Raw genomic sequence first — 18,126 nt, 5'->3', positions numbered from 1 at the left:
GACAGAGGAATGCATAAAGAAGATGTGGGGGGTGTGTGTGTGTGTGTGTTTATATATGTACAGTATGTACAATGGAATGTTACTCAGCCATAAAAAAGAATGAAATAATGCCGTCTGTAGCAACATGAATGGACCTAGAGATTATCATACCAAGTGAAGTAAGTCCGACAGAGAAAGGCAAATATCATATGATATCACCTATATGTGGGAATCTAAAAAAAAAATACAAATGAACTTATTTACAAAACAGAAATAGACTGACAGACATAGAAAACACACTTATGGTTACCAAAGGGGAAAGGATGGGGAGAGGGATAAATTAGGAGTTTGGGATTAACAGATATACACTACTGTATGTGAAACAGGTAAACAACAAGGTCCTACTGTATATCACAGGAAACTATATTCAATATCTTGTACTAACCTTTAATGGAAAAGAATCTGAAAAAGTATAAATATGTATATATATACATATGTATATATAAATGACTGAATCACTTTGCTGTACACATGAAACTAACACAATATTTAATTCCACTAAAAAAAAAAGTTCAAGGAAAAAGAAGAGCGCTTAAGAATGCTTTTCTGGGCTTCCCTGGTGGCGCAGTGGTTGAGAGTCCGCCTGCCGATGCAGGGGACACGGGTTTGTGCCCCGGTCCGGGAAGATCCCACATGCCGCGGAGCGGCTGGGCCCGTGAGCCATGGCCGCTGAGCCTGCGCGTCTGGAGCCTGTGCTCCGCCACGGGAGAGGCCACGACAGTGAGAGGCCCGCGTACCGCAAAAAAAAAAAAAAAAAAAAAAAAAGAGGATAGTCAGTTCTGCAGCTTAAGAGTAATAATATAAAGATCTTCAAAGTTATCTGGGAAAGTTTTTTGCCTCTTGTGAATGCTTCCCTAAGCAGTTTAAGGAGGGATGACCTAACGATTCTTGGGAATAGGTGATCCACAACTTCTAACCTGGGATTCTTAAAGGAATGCTCACCTTCACGCTGGCTGACGTGGTTTTTCTCAAACTAGCTCACGTGGATTACTGGAGGTCAGGGAATGGGGACAGGCACTGATACGTGTGAATGTTGTGGGAGTGTCAAAAAGGGAGAACCAAAAAACTATGTAATAATAATAATCTAAAATTTTTATATAAAATTATGTGTGTACAAAACAAGGTCTTAAGTTCCACCTTATCTGATGTTCATATTGGAATTCCTGTGTTCCTTTTGTCTGCATTTATTTGCTACCTCTTTGTTTCTTTATTATTAAGCTCCTTTTATCACTGTCTTATAAACATCATATAATTGTACTTTTGTAACCCAGTCTAATGGCTTATCCTTTAATGGGAGAATTCAGCCCATTCCCATGCACTCGATTTTACTCTTATCTTAGTGTTTATGATTGCTTTCACACTGTTGTTTCCCCTTCCTTGGATCTGCCAATTTGATCAAGTTGCTATAGATTCCATATTTTTTTTGGTTTGTTTTTTGGCCGCGCTGAGCAGCTTGCGGGATCTTGGTTCCCTGACCAGGGATTGAACTCGGGCCCTCGGCAGTGAAAGCGTGGAGTCCTAACCACTGGACCGCCAGGGAATTCCCGCAAATTCCATGTTTTGTTAATCTGGAAGTTTACTTAAACTTCTCTATTAATGGTTGCTTTCCTTTTCACCGATCTCAAAAGCAGACATAGATTTCTTTACTATTATTTGAAAACAAAATACCAATTACCTCCAGAACAAAGTATCTCCCACCAGCACATTTCCCATAAAGAAGCAAACTTCAGAATACTTTCACTGCCCACCCCCATTCCCTGTCTGCTAGGTGAGGTCACGAGAATCCTTTTACCTCTACTTCCTCCCCCCAAACCTTGAAGACACCTAGGGTTTGTTCAGATAGTCTAGAATTTAAATACTGAGATATTATTGGATGTTATGTAATGATAATTACATATAAACATATATATTCTACATTGCACACACATACCCGTACCTGTGTATGTACACACGCAGACACAGAAAGAAGGAGGGCTCGAGAAGGAGGGAGGAGCAGGGGAGCATGTGCGCAGGGCAGGCTCACCTCCCATCACTTCTCTCTACTGCTCTCTCCCTCATCTTAGAGTTTCTGTTCCAGTTCATTTGTTCTATGGTTGAAGTCCTTACTCAATTATTTTCCTCAGACAGGGCTACTGGGGAAATACATCTCTGAATTTTATGTATATCCCCCAAAAGGAATATCTCTTTTGCCCTAAAGGGCACGAACAATAACTTAGCTGGGTGTGTGACTCTCAGGTTACAGTCCTTTTCTCACCATAATCTCTAATCAGATGAGACATTATTACTGTTTTATATAGTAAATATGTGTGTATAATGACCCCACATTCACATTTTCTTGTTCCTCATTCCTTCTTGCCTTTCAGGCCTCCCACTTGGGATTTACCTTGCTTCTGTTTGAAGTACCTCCTTACGAATTTCCTTGTGAGAATCTGCTACTTACAAACTGCCTCAATTTTCATATTTCTGAAAGTCTTTATTACACCTTCATTTTTGAAAGTATTTAGGCTTGGTATAACAATCTAGGTTGGCAGTTATTTTCTTTTATCACACTGAAAATATTATTCCACTGTTTTCTATCTTCCGTTTATTGCTGCTGAGAAGCTAGCTGTTAGTCTGTTATTCTTTTGAAAGTTAATCTTTTTTCTCTGGCTAATTTTAAGATCTTCTCTTTGTTTTTTCACTATGATGTGTCCTCTCTTTTTATTTACTCTACTTTGGAATTTTGGAATCTGTGGACTAAAGTCTTCCATCATTGCTGGAGAATTCTCTTCAAATACACTGCCCCCTTCTCTCTCCTGTCCTTCTGGAACTCCAGTTATATATATGCTAAACCGTACATTCTACCCTCCACATTTCTAAACCTCTGTAACTTATTTTCTATTTTTTTTAACTTTGTGCTACATGCTGGATAACTTCTTCTGACCTACTAAGTTTTCAAATTTTCAGTTATTGTATGTACACTTCTCAAAATTCAATTACGTTCTACCTAAAATGTACCGTCACTTTTTATACTTTCTTATTCCTTGTGACTGTGAGGGTCTGTTCCTGCTGTCTTTCTCCCCCCGCTAGTTCTCACTTGCAATGCCTTGTCTCCTGGTGGACTGGTTAATGCTGAGTGCTGCCTGCTGCCCTTGACTGATTATTTGCAGAGATTCTCTGAGGCCAAAGAAGAAGGCGTCTTTCTCTGGGAGGATTTGTAATTTGCTTCTTCCAAATACCTGGGAGTGCTACCATCCAGAATCACCTTATTTATTATTTTTTAATACATTCATTTATTTTATTTTATTTTTAGCTGCGTTGGGTCTTCATTGCTGCACACGGGTTTCTCTCTAGTTGCAGCGAGCGGGGCTACTCTTCATTGCGGTGCACAGATTTCTCACTGTGGTGGCTTCTCTTGCTGCGGAGCACAGGCTCTAGGCGTGCAGTCTTCAGTAGTTGTGGAGCACGGGCTCAGTAGTTGTGGCTCACAGGCTCTAGACGCAGGCTCAGTAGTTGTGGTGCACGGGCTTAGTTGCTCCGCAGCGTGTGGGACCTTCCCGGACCAGGGCTCAAACCCATGTCCCCTGCATTGGCAGGCGGATTCTTAACCACTGTGCCACCAGGGAAGCCCCAGAATCACTTTAAACTAAGTTCAAGGCTTGAGGTCTCTGGACTACCTCACTGATAATATTAATTTGGGCTACAAATCTGCCCAACAATCAGCCTTACATAAGCTCTCTCCATCATGATTCCCAAGGCTCATTGCCAACCAGCTGACCAAAGCCTTCAGAAGCTTTTTGGCTTAAGAGAAACCAACAGACTGGAGCCAGTGGTGGAAAGAAAGGGAGCCACGTTGGGGAGGTCTTACTTCCAGAATCCTTAAACTGGCTTTAAAGTTGCATGTATACATGTAAGCATTATAACAACACACCCTATGGTATAATTTTTAATGAGTAAGCCATTAAAGGAGATTTTAATATGTTTAGATGACTTTAGCAGGCATAGTTTTGAGAGACTAAGAAAGCAAAGTGTTGTGGATTATGAGATTACCAGATTATAAAGTTAAACCAAACTGTAACACAGCATAAGGACAATTTTTTTTCTTCAAATTAATTCAAAACTATTGCTGGGCTCTAAACTGAGATAAAATACCTTCTCATGCTGAATTACACTTGTATAACAAAAAAGTGGGTACCTACCCTTGTAAAGCCAGCCTCAATGAGGGACATTACAGATGACTCTTCTCTAACCGCCCTTCAAAAGAATATAGTAAATGGTTAGAGACAGTTTTTATCAATTACATCTCACATCTTTAACTACTCATTAATTTACATAATATTATAATTGTCACATAATGAGCCCTTTTAGATGAATTAGATTAACATACAAATCAAACGTATAAAGTTAAAAACAGTTTTCTGTTTTAGTTTCACACTAGGCTTTTTGGCAGTGTGTATTAATGCCTGAAATACAGAGATTACACTAACAGCCAGGACACAGGAGTGACTGTATATCTATTTAATACATAAAACTTTTAACTTAAACTAAATTACTTCTGTTCTTTCCTTACCTCCAATTTTAAAATGAAATATAAGATTTCCCCCAATTATGTATAATTCAGATCTTCATAGATATCTGGAGTTTGAAGTCCCTAGGAAATACGCCTGGAAAACATTCATACTTTAGGAATGGAATTCTCTCGTGGTTTGCCTATTTCTAAAGGGAAAGGCAGTCCAAAATCACAAAATCTAGTATGAGAGTACAAACTCCAGCCATGAATTTAACTGCCAAAATGAAAGAAAATAAGAAAGAGTAAAGAAAAAAAAGGCCCAACTAAAAAGGGTGAGGCCTGTCACGGCCCACAAGCTGTTATTTGGGCCTCTGTTAAAAGCAAACATTACACTGACACCTGAATTTCAACATCAAAAAAGAAGGAAAGAAGGAAGTATCTTACCTGCGTACTACACCAACAATAACTGTGTTTTCTGAGAGTTCTGATGATCTGATAGACCTTTAAAAAAAAGTTTTAAAATAAATTTAAAGCAATTCTTTAAAAACTAAATATACCTAAACGATTTTGGTAGACCAATTAAAGTTGGGAGAGAGGGAGAAGGAAGAGCAAAAGATCCCTTCATACGCTGGAGTCACCTTCTTAGCTACTTGATCTTTCTCTCTTTGGAGGACAAACTCCTAACCAGTGGCCTATGGTAACCCTAACAATTATGGAGTGTGAAGATAGTGCAAATGATGTGCCTTCTACTTGTTCTGCTCTTTGTTAACCTAAGCTGTTTCAGGCGGAAAATTTTCCCTACCTGGGGCTTACATGAAAGGGGTTACTCATCTCTTCCTACCAAAGGAAAATGCAAGTTTATGTATATTACCACTAGCTGATGGCGACAAGTCCAGTGGGGGTGAAGAAGCCCAAGGGTCAGCTCTCCACTGTATTCTAAGCAGTGCAAAGGAGGGTTCCCAAGTAGAATGCAGGCAAAAACAGTAACAATAAATATTCAAAGCTTGGAAATGCAAGATATTCTTATCAGTCAGAAAGAGGAGAATCAACACCTGACAGGAAAAATTAAGAATGGAAGACTGATATCAGTGTATATATGTCAATCCCAAGCCATTTCTACTTGCAGCAAAATAAGTGAATCTAAAAATAATTATGCTGAGTGAAAGAAAACAGACCAAACAAAAGTGCACATTATATGATTCATTTACATGGAATTCTAGAAAATGCAAATTGATATATAATGATAGAAGGAACTGTCAGGATTTGCTTGGGGACAGGGGTAGGGCAGGTGTGGTGGGGAGTGGCAGGAAGGAGGGATTCAAAGGAGGACACTGAGGGTTGATGATGTGTTCATTATCTTGACTGTGGTGATGATTTCTTAGGCATATACATATGTCAAGACATTAAATTTTACACTTTGAAAAAAAAAAAAGAATGGAAGACTGGCTGAGAAAAGTAGAAGACACTGCTCCACTTAAATGACCCACGGAGTATGAGTCTGCCCGCAGGGACTGAATTTAACCTTCCGGAGAAGCAGCTTCCCAGAAAGTCACAGGGAATGAAAATCCAGCCAAAAGATGAGAGAGGGCAGAGATAAATGTGACAGAGAGGAGCAGGAGGAAAAGAAATTGTTCCACTGGAGATATGCAATGGCTTTGGCCCATCCTACCCTGGGGAAGAAAGCTGATCTATCCGGAGAAGAGGAGCCAGGCCACAGGGAGGGAGGGAGGAACTCGGCCCCTGGCCGGGAAGGAAGAGGACTCACACCGGAGGGTGACTTCAGACGGAGGAGATGGAGAGGACTGGATCCAGACTGCCCCAGCCAAGTCAGAAGCACGCTGGCCCCTGGATAATGTGTCCGGGATGGGACAGAGAGTAGCCCAGACTTACTGCCTTACTTCAGTTCTGCTGGTTCAAGAATCACTTGTGTCACTTCTGAATCACTAAACACGGAAACTGATTTGAGTGACTATTTCTCAATTCTCCCAAGGATGGTTCATAACATAACCATTCCAGATGCATAAGAGAAAAGTCAATTCATCATATACAATGGATGCCTCGGTTTTGGCAAAGTTTCTCTGTAAAGGGCCAGATAATAAATATTTTAGGTTTTTGGGGCCATACAGACTCTGTCACAACTACTCAATTCTGCCATTGTAGCACGAAAGCAGCCACAGACAATACGTAAACGAATGGGCCTGACTGTGTTCCCCTTTGCCTATCCCTGCCTCAGGGCACTGAGGCTTAATTTTCTCATGGAGCTCAGGGTGAGAAAGGCTGAAGTCCAACAACAGATGCAGACTAGCTCTGGGGTTGGGAAGTTGCTCAGGGATGGAAAAGCAGCCCTAGGGACCAGCCAGTCTCTCTCCTGGACCACGTAGCTCGTAACACTCTCTCTCTTGCTCTCTCTCTCTGTGTCAACACTTCTGCTTCTCCTAGGGTCCACTGTACTCCTCCAGCTTCTATTTGCCTACCATCTCCAGAGGGAGCCAACCTAAAGGGCACTGGCTACCTGGTTCTACTGGAAGAGCCCTCTTGACAGGTCGCTGAAGGGCCTGCTGACCAGGTGCAAGGCCCTGGTCCAAACATGGTCTCCCTGCCTAGAAAATAGCCAAGCTCACCTTCCTGGAGAAGGAGCCATGGGAAGGGCTGTTTCGGCTCGGGAGGGTGACTGGCATGGCAGACCCTCACACAACAGACAAGGCCAGGTCACTTTTCAAACCTGTTGGCTAATACTCACCCTAGCACTAATCTTAGACAGGGAATGAAAGACATGGACTCACGAATGGTACTTCCATGACTTCTTAGGACACTGTAGTTGTTCTTACATTTATACTTTTATCATATCACGAAGATTTAGAGGGAGAAAAGGCAATTTAAGTATGCAGCCAGCCATTTCAAACTAGCTCTCATCTTTTTACAAGAAAAACAGAGATCTGAGTGGTATAATAGCAAGTACGCAACCACGTAGATGGTCTCAGTTAAGTAGATTTGAATACAGAAATGAGGGGCACTGGGCTAAGGACAAAGTAGAAGGAAAGACCATGTTTCCTGGAGATAAGCAGGTCCCTGCAAAGGAGGTCTAACACGGTATGAAAAGGCAGAGGTGTATTCTTAACTTTCTCTGGTCCATAAGAAGGAAGAACTGGCTAGAAAATAGAAATGTCAGGAATCCGGGTTGCAAAATAACACCCTTTACTTTAGAATTCATGAAAACTAAGAAAGAAATGACATGGCGTCATCAAAATATACACCCGGACATTTGGAAGGAAGATTTCAAGAAGTCAGAAAAAAAGATGGGGCGTGAGGGACTTCCCTGGCGGTCTGGTGGCTAAGACTTTGCCTTCCAATGCAGGGGGTGTGGATTCGATCCCTGGCCAGGGAGCTAAGATCCCACATGCCTCCTGGGCAAAAAATCAAAACATAAAACAGAAGCAATATTGTAACAAATTCAATAAAGACTTAAAAAAAAAAAAAAACGGTCCACGTCAAAAAAAAAATCTTAAAAAAAGAGTAAAAATAGAAAGATGGGCCGTGAGTCTACAGCATGAGATTCTGAAAGGCTGCACAAGCATACTGGGAAGCTCTCAGAACCATGCTACCTGGTGAAACATTTGCATTTGATTTGGTTATGCACAACAGAAAACTCCAGAGAAAGTGGCTTAAACAAGACTTGTCTCCCACATGCAAGGTGTGCAGAGGTGAGCAGTCCAAGCTGCAATGGCACTCTGCAGCACCAGGAACCGGGCTCCTTCTGTCTTACGTTCCTCTATTATTGTCTGTACGTGGTTTCTTCCTCATGGTCCAAGACAGATGCTGAGCTCTAGCCATAACATCCACATCCCAGACAGCAGGAAGAAGGACATGCATATTCCCTTCATGGACACTTTTCAGAAGATGCACATGACACTTCCATTGGCCAGCTCCAAGAAAAGCTAGGGAATGCAGTATATTTTCTAGGTGGTCGTATTCCCACCTAAACACTAGATATTCTGCTATTAAGAAAAGAGTAGAAATGGATATTGGGGGGCAACTACCAGTCTCCAGATACACTAGGAAACTACAAGTAATTCTGATGATGGTCTTGATACAAAACTGGAAAAAAGGCCACATGCTGGAGGCTTACTGTATGAACATAGCAAAGCTCTTCAACGACTTAAATTTTACAAAACCACAACTCCATTACTTGTACTATGCCACTGTTCCCTCTGCCACGTGGAATGAGTTTCACATTGAAAAGAATGGAATTTACGATAGTAAAAAGGATGTTCAGACCAAGGTAAATCCAGAGATGGTTATGAAAGCACACAGCACTCTGAGTTCAATCTTGCTTCTGCATTCAACACAGACTTTTTTTTTAAAACATCTTTATTGGAGTATAATTTCTTTACAATGTTGTGTTTCTGCTTTATAAAAAAGTGAATCAGCTATACATATACATATATCCCCATATCTCTTCCCTCTTGCGTCTCCCTCCCACCCTCCCTATCCCACCCTTCTAGGTGGTCACAAACCACCGAGCTGATCTCCCTGTGCTACGTGGCTGCTTCCCACTAGCTATCTATTTTACACTTGGTAGTGTATATATGTCCATGCCACTCTCTCACTTTGTCCCAGCTTACCCTTCCCCCTCCCCGTGTCCTCAAGTCCATTCTCTACACCTGCGTCTTTATTCCTGTCCTGCCCCTAGGTTCATTGGAACCTTTTTTTTTTTTAGATTCCATAAATATGTGTTAGCGTACGGTATTTGTTTTTCTCTTTCTGACTTACTTCACTCTGTATGACAGACTCTAGGTCCATCCACCTCACTACAGATAATTCAATTTCGTTTCTTTTTATGGCTGAGTAATATTCCATTGTATATACGTGCCACATCTTCTTTATCCATTCATCTGTCGATGGACACTTAGGTTGCTTCCATGTCCTGGCGACTGTAAATAGTGCTGCAATGAACATTTTGGTACATGACTCTTTTTGAATTATGGTTTTCTCAGGGTATATGCCCAGTAGTGGGATGGCTGGGTCGTATGGTAGTTCTATTTCTAGTATTTTAAGGAATCTCCATACTGTTCTCCATAGTGGCTGTATCAATCTACATTCCCACCAACAGTGCCAAAGGGTTCCCTTTTCTCCACACCCTCTCCAGCATTTATTGTTTGTAGATTTTTTGATGATGGCCATTCTGACTGGTGTGAGATGATATCTCATTGTAGTTTTGATTTGCATTTCTCTAATGATTAGTGATGTTGAGCATCCTTTCATGTCAACACAGACTTAATTCTGTTAACGTATGTTGGGTTTCTATGCAGTGCTTTACTTCCTCCATCTCCCTTTATAAAAATCTTCCCTTTCATTACAGAGCCCTGCTCCTGTTGCACAGAGGACTAGCTCTTCATTTCTTCTGAGTACACTAAGCATATGTCTTCTAAAAGGTTCTTCAGTTTCTTATAGAAAACAATTTTCTTTGTCTTCAGGCTGTTCTTTCCCCCTCCATAATTTGGCAGCTTTTTGGTCCCCTTCTTTATCCTTGAACAGGAGCAACATCCACCCAGGCAGACTGTCTGCAGCAGAGATGGTCAGAGGAGTCTCCCTTGCACCCCCCTTGGGGTTAGCAGCCGTCCTCCCCTGAAGTCTGGACCTGCAGATCAGGTCAACAGGTGCAAGTTCGTGCTCAGAGAGCGCTGCCAGCAGGCATGCAAGGCTCTGCTGCACAGAGGGGACTCCTGGCCTGCTCTCTGCCATTCTCTGGATAAACCTGACAACTGATGCAGTTTGCTGTTTTGAAACTGCAATATGTGAAGGAATGTTCCCAGGCTCCTTATGCCTCTGCCCCTTCTTACAACATGGTAGGAAAAACCACGTCTTTGTCCATCTCCCTCTGCTCCCTGTCTTGGGTTTCCTAGTGGATGTAGAAAGTAAATCACAGAAGGGATGGTGCTCGGCTCTGGTCGGTGCAACTCCAGCTTCCCAGGTTCAGCAGGACACAGTGGGAGTAAAGCAAAGCCTCTTCCCACTTCCTTCCTGCAGGGCCATTGGAATTTCAGCCTCAGAGGCTGAAGTATGCAGAGGACATTCCAGGAACAGGCTTCTTTATTGGTCCCCATAGCACAAGAGATACAGTGAGAATCCCTGTCCTTTTCCGTCTCCCAACTTCTGACATATCTGTCATCTTATCTTTGGTTCGTTCATTGCTGTGGTCAGTTTTTGTCTCTACAGGAAGTTGGGAGGAGGCCCTGACCTCAGCCTCACAGCTGGCTGACAGGCCTCCGCTCCTTCCATCTCCTTCTCCACTCTCCAGGCGGCAGCCACAGTGCTCTGGCAGTGCACTCCGGACACTCCCCTGCGTAGAATACGCAGACTACGCCAGGGTCTCAACTGCCTACAGGGCAGACTCCAAAGCCTTTGGCTCAGCACACAAGGCCCTCCAGATCAGGCTCGTCTGCTGCTCCAGCCTCACCCTGAGGCAGGGCCCATACCTGCTGGATCCAGCAGCCACCTGACACCAGGCAGAGGAGCCCTGGACACCCTGCCCGGTCCTACACATGCTGCTTCCTCCACCCAGAATGTTTTCTCCACCGTCCTTCCTTTCAGAACTCCCGCTTATCCTTTGGGACTCAACTCAAACACCCCCTTGTGAAGCCCTCCTAGACACAGGCAACCGCAGCATACCTCCTCTGTGGGCATCTACGAGCTGTGCTGAAATCGCTCGCTTGCCCCCACCAACAAAAGCATTTGTTCCTCAGAGGCAAGAACCATGTCTTATTCACCTGTGTAGCTCTGGTAACAAGCACAGTGTCCTGAACCAAGAAGACCTGCCAAGTAGGGTTCTCTGAACTGGTGAGTTTGAAAATATCACAGACACAGAATATCTAACCTCTAGGAAGGCATCTGATAAGGAGTGTAAGGAGTTCCACATGCCCCCAGTAGAGAGATACAGCTGAATGCTAATCATTTAGACACATCAGCAACTGATGAAAAACCCTTCACAGGGGGTGTTGATCAGGTATCCCAAAAGGAAGAAGAAGGGACAGACGGGGCTCTGCCAGGGCTAAGGTCTCTTAGTGAGCAGTGTAAGTGGAGAGAGAGGGTGAGCAGGTTCAGGAGGGACGGCCTGGAAAGATTCCTTGAAGCAACAGTCCACAGTGGGCAGGCACCCTTAAAAGGGATGATCTTAAGGGAGATAAACCAGGTAAGGGCCAGAACTGAGATGAAACTGATTAGGAAAGTAAATCAGGGCCCACTCCTGCCTCTAGAAAACTCACTACAAATGGCACAAGGACTCCCCCCCCATCCCTTGTCCTCCAAATCCTCAGCCAACAAGACAAAAGTGACGTGGCAGAACACAGCTAGCAAGAAAGACTTCCGATTCCTGGCCAGGGCTGTGACGCAGCTGTCAGGAAAGGAGCGTGACCGGGGTGCCTTTGTAGAGGTCTGCTCTCTGGCTAACACGGGGGTGACGGCTCTGCTTTCTCTACGCTCATCTACCCAAACCCGCGAGCTTTTCGGTTCGGGAGCCACGCCTACAAGAGGTCTTGATTGGAAGAAGGTACTCAGAGGAGGCCTCCTTGATGGGGCTGGAATATGAAACCACACTCTGTGAGAAGCCGCTGACAGCAGTGAGGATGTGCTCCAACCAGAAAAGACCACTCCTGTCCTCAAATGTTGGAAATCTGGGGCCCAATATGGACAGAGCTGGACTCAACATGGAGGAGAACTTATGAAACTCAAAACTCTCCCTTGGGAAACCCTAACCCCCATCAGAGGCTGGATGGAGGGTGGTGGGGACTTGGTAGAAGACATGCACTCATGACAGTCTAAGCTTCTCTAAAACCGCACGTTAAGCAACCCAGGTCACTTTCTCTGTTTTAAAACTGTATAAGTTGTAAATTTATAAATTTGCTGAATGAGTTACCCTATTTGTTTAGAATATTCCCAAAATGTGTAACAACAGTACTTTCTCCTCCTTCAAAAAGTAGAGCATAATTGTATGTTATGTGTACCTTACCACAATAAAAAAAAGTAGGCCGTAACTACCACAACTTAGTTTTTCTTTTATAACACAGGACGGTCTAGCAGAGCCATCTTTATGAGTATGAATGTCATTGTCCAGCACATACCTGTGGCCAGGACAAGACTGTGAAGGAAGCCAAGTTGTCCTCAGCACCTCACCCCCCTTCACCTTTTCTGTTTGGGCTCTTTGGCTCTCCTTAGATATTTCTCCAGCCTAGCAGCAGTCTACCAAGACTAAAAGCACCACGTAACTAAGATATTTTCTTCCCTTCCTCTGAGTGCTATCCATCAAATGCTAGAGAGAGAAGGGATCTTGGAAACCAAGTGTTCCAAATTTACAGCTGAGAAAACACATCCTCAGAGAAGACAGAGAGTTACCCAAAGGCAGCTGGGCAAGGGAAGAGCCGAGCATAGGACCCAGGGTCAGAGCTCTCTCCACACCTCCACATCCCTCATGGGTGTGCTGTCAGATAACACGTCAAACAAGTCTGGGCTACAGTGACAATGGCTAACTGCCATCAACCAGACAGAAACAGGAAAGGAACACAGGCAGCAAGGCAGGCAACACAGAGCAAGGCCCGAGCAAAGCTTTACTGGAGGTGGATCGCACCTGGGTAAAAGCCACCTCATCTGACTACCTGAAAGGTGAACTCTCAAGTACATGGAAATCACCATGTACCTGTAAACAACCTTCTGAGAGGATGTCATTTTCCTGTCAGCTCAGTTTTTAATTCCTGTTATATTTGGTTTTCAACCTTTTCTATCTCCTAAAAGTCAACATTTAAACGTCCTTAAAATTAATACATTATAAAATTTTACATTATATTGAAATTATGATTTGTCTTCCCCAACATAAAAGTTTTCTTTCAAATAAAACTGATATTTCACTTTCGCCTTGCCTCCATCAGCAGCAAATGACTTTCTTTAGAAAGTACTTTTCTTAGATTTATGTCTGCTACCCAAATTCTCTCATGATATTGATATTCTGCAAGTATGAGAAACAAGGCACATACACCTAACATTAGAAGACAATTTTCAAAATTTTTATAACTTTAAAAACATCTAGAAAACTATAATAACTCTTGTTGCAGTACTATGCAGGTGACAGTTGTGGTTAATTACATACAGGATTTCATCTTAACCCTTAACGGTTCACATTCAGATTTTCTTACTGTTTTAAGCAAAGCAAAACAAAACAAAAGAGACAGAGATCCCTCCCAGAAATAATAATATTCTAATGTCTTGCTTATTTTATTTGTATGGAAGGCAACTTAAAAGACACTGAGTTTAACCTAATGTATCTGGGGCTGCGTTTACTGTCACAAATGAGGCCTGAGTCTCAGGCTTACCTGCACAGCACCTCCCCGTCCAGCTGTTGGGGATTTCTGTGGTCAATGATGATGACGTCATGATGTTTGTCCAGGAAACAGGCAAGGGCCGTCTGAGCCTCCTTGATAACTGTACACTTAAACCCTGCTTTTTCACATGCCCTACAGAATCCATTACACTGCTTATCTTCTTTGGGAAACACTAAAAGTACCTGAATCAAAAAAGCATGAACACTTTTAAAAAAAAAAAAAAAGAAAGGTGTCGTTAGAATTGTCATTTCTTAACAAGCCACAGAAAACTCCCAAGTGTTTTCAAGGCAAGTACACAGATGTGAGCATAACGATCTGTTGAGTAAATCCTTTTCCTACATGTAACCCTGGGACGTTATCACTCAGCTCCCTGAAATGAGTGCTATCCTATCTGTTCTTAGTCTGGAAGTCAGTGCATGGATCATATGCTTATTTCTTTTGCTAATAAGCCCACTGGAAGAACTCAACAAAGACTTGATTAAGTACTTTATCTTAAAACTGAATCAATTAAAAAACACAAATATTTATTTTAGTTAACAGTAAGTTAACTAGGTAAGTCCTTAGATGGCAAACACCAATATTTCAGTCAAACTCCCAGAATACTTAATACTTTAAATAATACGTTTAAGTATTCTGACTCAAGACTTTATGTAATTCCTCCAAGTTCAAAAAAAAAAATGACTTTGATTATAAGAGAGGAGACTTAAAGTAGACCAAAACATTACAATTCAAAAACTGCCCGTTTAGTGACACAAGAATAGCACCAGGTGCAAGAGACAGCTGGCTGTCCTCGCGCCTGGCCTGGATGGGCGAGGCCTGCGTCTGCTGCGCGGCCAAGCCGCCACGCCAAACCTGGGGCAGGAGCGCACTGCTCCATCCCTTCACACTCAGACTGACTAACAGGGGGAAACTGTGGTACGTTGTACAGTCAAGGTGGGACAGCCTAAGGGAAAGAGACTGCAAAGCTGACAGAAACCCCATTCCCCAAGACTCAGTCCCTCTAAGCTTACCCAGGTGCACAAATACCACAAGTGCAAAGAGTTAAGAGAGCACATTTCTTCTGTGCTGCACAGCATGTGGGATCTTAGTTCCCTGACCAGGGATCAAACCCAGGCCCCCTGCATTGGGACCGTGGAGTCTTAATCACTGGACCACTAGGGAAGTCCCAAGAGCACATTTCTGCCAGTCCTTTTCACATTTTAAAAAATGTAACAGTGAGCATGCGTTTGTGTACAGGAAGCATCAAGTAACGCTGCAGCTAAATTTCAATTGGTTATTTTAATATTTTGGATTAGAAAATTTATAGATATTTTCTCTCTGCTAAAGCTGATTCAGTAACAGACGACCATGCTTTTACTCTCTACATTGGAAAATTTCAAACCTACAAAAAGTCATGAATGACAATAAATGCTAGAACACCCTTCTTCTAGTTTCATCAATTGTTAACATTTTGCCACCTTTGCTTTCTCTCTCTCTCCACATACATACTACACACGTACACACACACACAATTATACATATTATTTTATTGCTGAACCTTTTAAAGTAGGTTGCAGACATTTCATCTCTAAATACCTCAATGTGTATTTCTAAGAAGAGTACATTCCCTGATATAACTGTAGTACTGCTATCAAGTTCAGGGAATTCAATATTGATCCAATATTTTATCTAAAACAGAAGATTATTTTCAATGTATAACTTTAGACCCTCTCCCTCCCCGTCTTTAAAGAAAATCAAGGTGAAAATTACAGCATGGTATATTATTACCTGGAGCTGATCTGGATGAAATCTCATGGGGCCAAATTGTATATCAGCTACTGCTACCTGCAAGAAAAAGATCTGCTTAAAAATGAAAAGAGAAAAAAAAAGATAAGCTTGCTTAAATTTTTCTCTCATCAGTGCCACAGATGAAAATGAAATTTCTACTCTAGAGAAAAATTACGTAAATACTTATTAGACACAGGGATCTCAGTTATCTCCTTATAAACCCCAGGAAAGGTGGAGAGCAGAGAAGGACACATAAAATGAGTCTGATCCCGGCTTTTCTTTTCCTAGCTGTGTGTGACTCTAAGTGAATTACCCAACCTTCGGCCTCAACTCCTCATGTGTTAAAGAGATCACGTGAGATTACAATATAAAGAGCCCCCAAAGATTAGACACTGAACGAACATTGGTTTCTTCCACGTCTACTCCCATCTTTCCCCTGATGGACAACGAAATCTTACATCTAAAATGGCACACACACAAAAAAAGAAATCCAGCTATCAGAACCATGGGACCTCAAAGACTCCTTGTTGAGAAACGGTTAACACTTTCATTTTACAGACCAGCACGGTGCTTATCAATAAATGCTTATTGGGAATTTCCCTGGTGGTCCAGCGGTTAGGACTCTGTACTCTCACTGCTGGGGGGCCCGGGTTTGATCCCTGTTCAGGGAACTAAGATCCCACAAGCCTCGTGGTGCGGCCAAAAAAAAAGCTTATCTATTTGAGAACTTAACACCAACACACAAAGATAAATACAGTGTCATAACCAAAGCCCAACAAGTAATAGAATCATAGCGCCAATGGAGGGCTCAGCATATACTGGGCACTGTGCTAAGGGATGAACATACGTTATCTCGCTGAACCTTTGCAACATGCTGAGAGTTTACATTGGAAAGCTGAGGTTCCAAGTACTTTGTTTAAGGCCACACAGCAGCAAGTGGCATCTGGGATTCCACTAACCAGTCTGTTTAGTTTTATAAACTGTGCTGCAAACCCAGGGCCACTGGAAGGTTTGGGAAGTCTGTGCACTGCACAAAGGAGCACAAGGGAGGGAGAATGGAGAGCTAAAATCCAGCCCCAAGCCATGAACCCTGGCCTTGGGTTGCTACCTGGAGGAAGAGACACATTTTGCAATTTTTCCAGAAACACTGTATATATGTGTTGAGGGGATCCCTACCCTACTCCAGGCCGCTGGGTGACGGGTGTGATTTCATACCTAAAACACAGCAGCAGCAGAACTAGATCTATAAACCTTCCCACAAGATACTTCCTAACTGCCTGCCACCTCCCATCTCTCCCCTCAAGCAGTGATCTCTCCTACAGTAAACACATGCAACAAAACCTGCTTAGTGATGGAGGAAGTCCATGTATATTTTTAACTGCTAGAAGCTGATGTCTACTAATTATGGGACACTGGCTCAGTTTCTGATTTGCTTTGTAGTAACTTCATCTCTCAGAAGGTGTAGAATGAGGGTCGCTACTACTCTAGACCTGAGACTGAGGAGGAGGGCTTTGCAGTAGGGTGGAAGGGTGAGCACAGACATCCCACAGCACCGTCTATCCTCCAGAGCTGGGCAGTCACCGGCCTCATCAAGAGGCACAGCTGGATGCCAAAGCCAGAATTTCTGACGGAATATGATCCAGGAGGTCCAAGAGAGTCTTAAAAGAGAGAGATGTGCTCTACGTAATCATACTCCCACAGTGCAGTGAGAAGGAAGGCAAGAGGCACCGAGAGAGACCAATCTGAACAATGACTATTTTGTTGGTTTTTATGAACAAAGTTTAAAGAAATGAATGAATGACAGAACAAGAAATGATACAGGCCTACTGCTTGGAGAAGACAGTGAAACTACTCAGGAAAAAGAAAGAGAAGGAAGAAAATGACAGGAAAAAGAAGGGAAATCATTTTGCTGATTTTCTACAGTGTTGGGGCAGGGTGGAGTTGCACAAAAGAAACCAGAAAACCCATCAACAGGAGCGCTGTGCCACTGCCTAGGATGAAGCGGTTGCTGGACAGCACTTGGGTCCTCTGTGTGAAACAGCGGCTGCAGCCTCTCACAGAGGATAGTCATGAAATTTGCTATGAAGGATCAAGGAGACAAAAGATAAAGTCTGAACGGACAGAAAGAAAATATTTATAAATATCGTAAAAACATACACTAGGTCACAAAGAAAACTTTAAAACATATTCCTTGTACAGCCTTTATTTCCAACCATAAGGCAATCAAACCAAAATTAAAAACAGAAGAAATACCCCCTCCTTGGAAATTTTTAAACTCATGTAACTGCCAGATCAGAGAGGGAAATGCAAACTATGCCTACAGATTGCTTGGAAAATAATAAAAATGAGAATGTCATGTAATAAAACCTACAGGATACTAGTAAATTTTACTCAGAGGCAAAATTCACAGTCTTAGATCTTTCTGTCATGAAACAAGAATTAATATACTAAGCTTTCAAATCA

General features: G+C 42.6%; 1 protein-coding gene across 3 annotated transcripts in view; it reads right to left on the bottom strand.

The window, feature by feature from the left end:
- PDE8A (phosphodiesterase 8A) overlaps positions 1–18,126 on the bottom strand; it is a 135,555-nt gene that overhangs the window by 49,705 nt on the left and 67,724 nt on the right. For all 3 annotated transcript variants that reach the window (XM_082852614.1, XM_082852615.1, XM_082852613.1), the window contains exons 2-5: positions 15,664–15,720; positions 13,888–14,078; positions 4,973–5,029; positions 4,218–4,272 (exon numbers count right to left, since the gene is read on the bottom strand). In XM_082852614.1, coding sequence (XP_082708740.1) covers positions 4,218–4,272; positions 4,973–5,029; positions 13,888–14,078; positions 15,664–15,720 — 360 coding nt within the window. The remainder of the gene's footprint in view (positions 1–4,217; positions 4,273–4,972; positions 5,030–13,887; positions 14,079–15,663; positions 15,721–18,126) is intronic.

Source organism: Leucopleurus acutus, assembly GCF_964270905.1.
Source record: "Leucopleurus acutus genome assembly, chromosome: 1".
Classification (NCBI taxonomy): Eukaryota; Metazoa; Chordata; class Mammalia; order Artiodactyla; family Delphinidae; genus Leucopleurus; species Leucopleurus acutus.
Note: the sequence above shows the minus strand (reverse complement) of the source record. Positions and strands in the feature narration are given on the sequence as shown.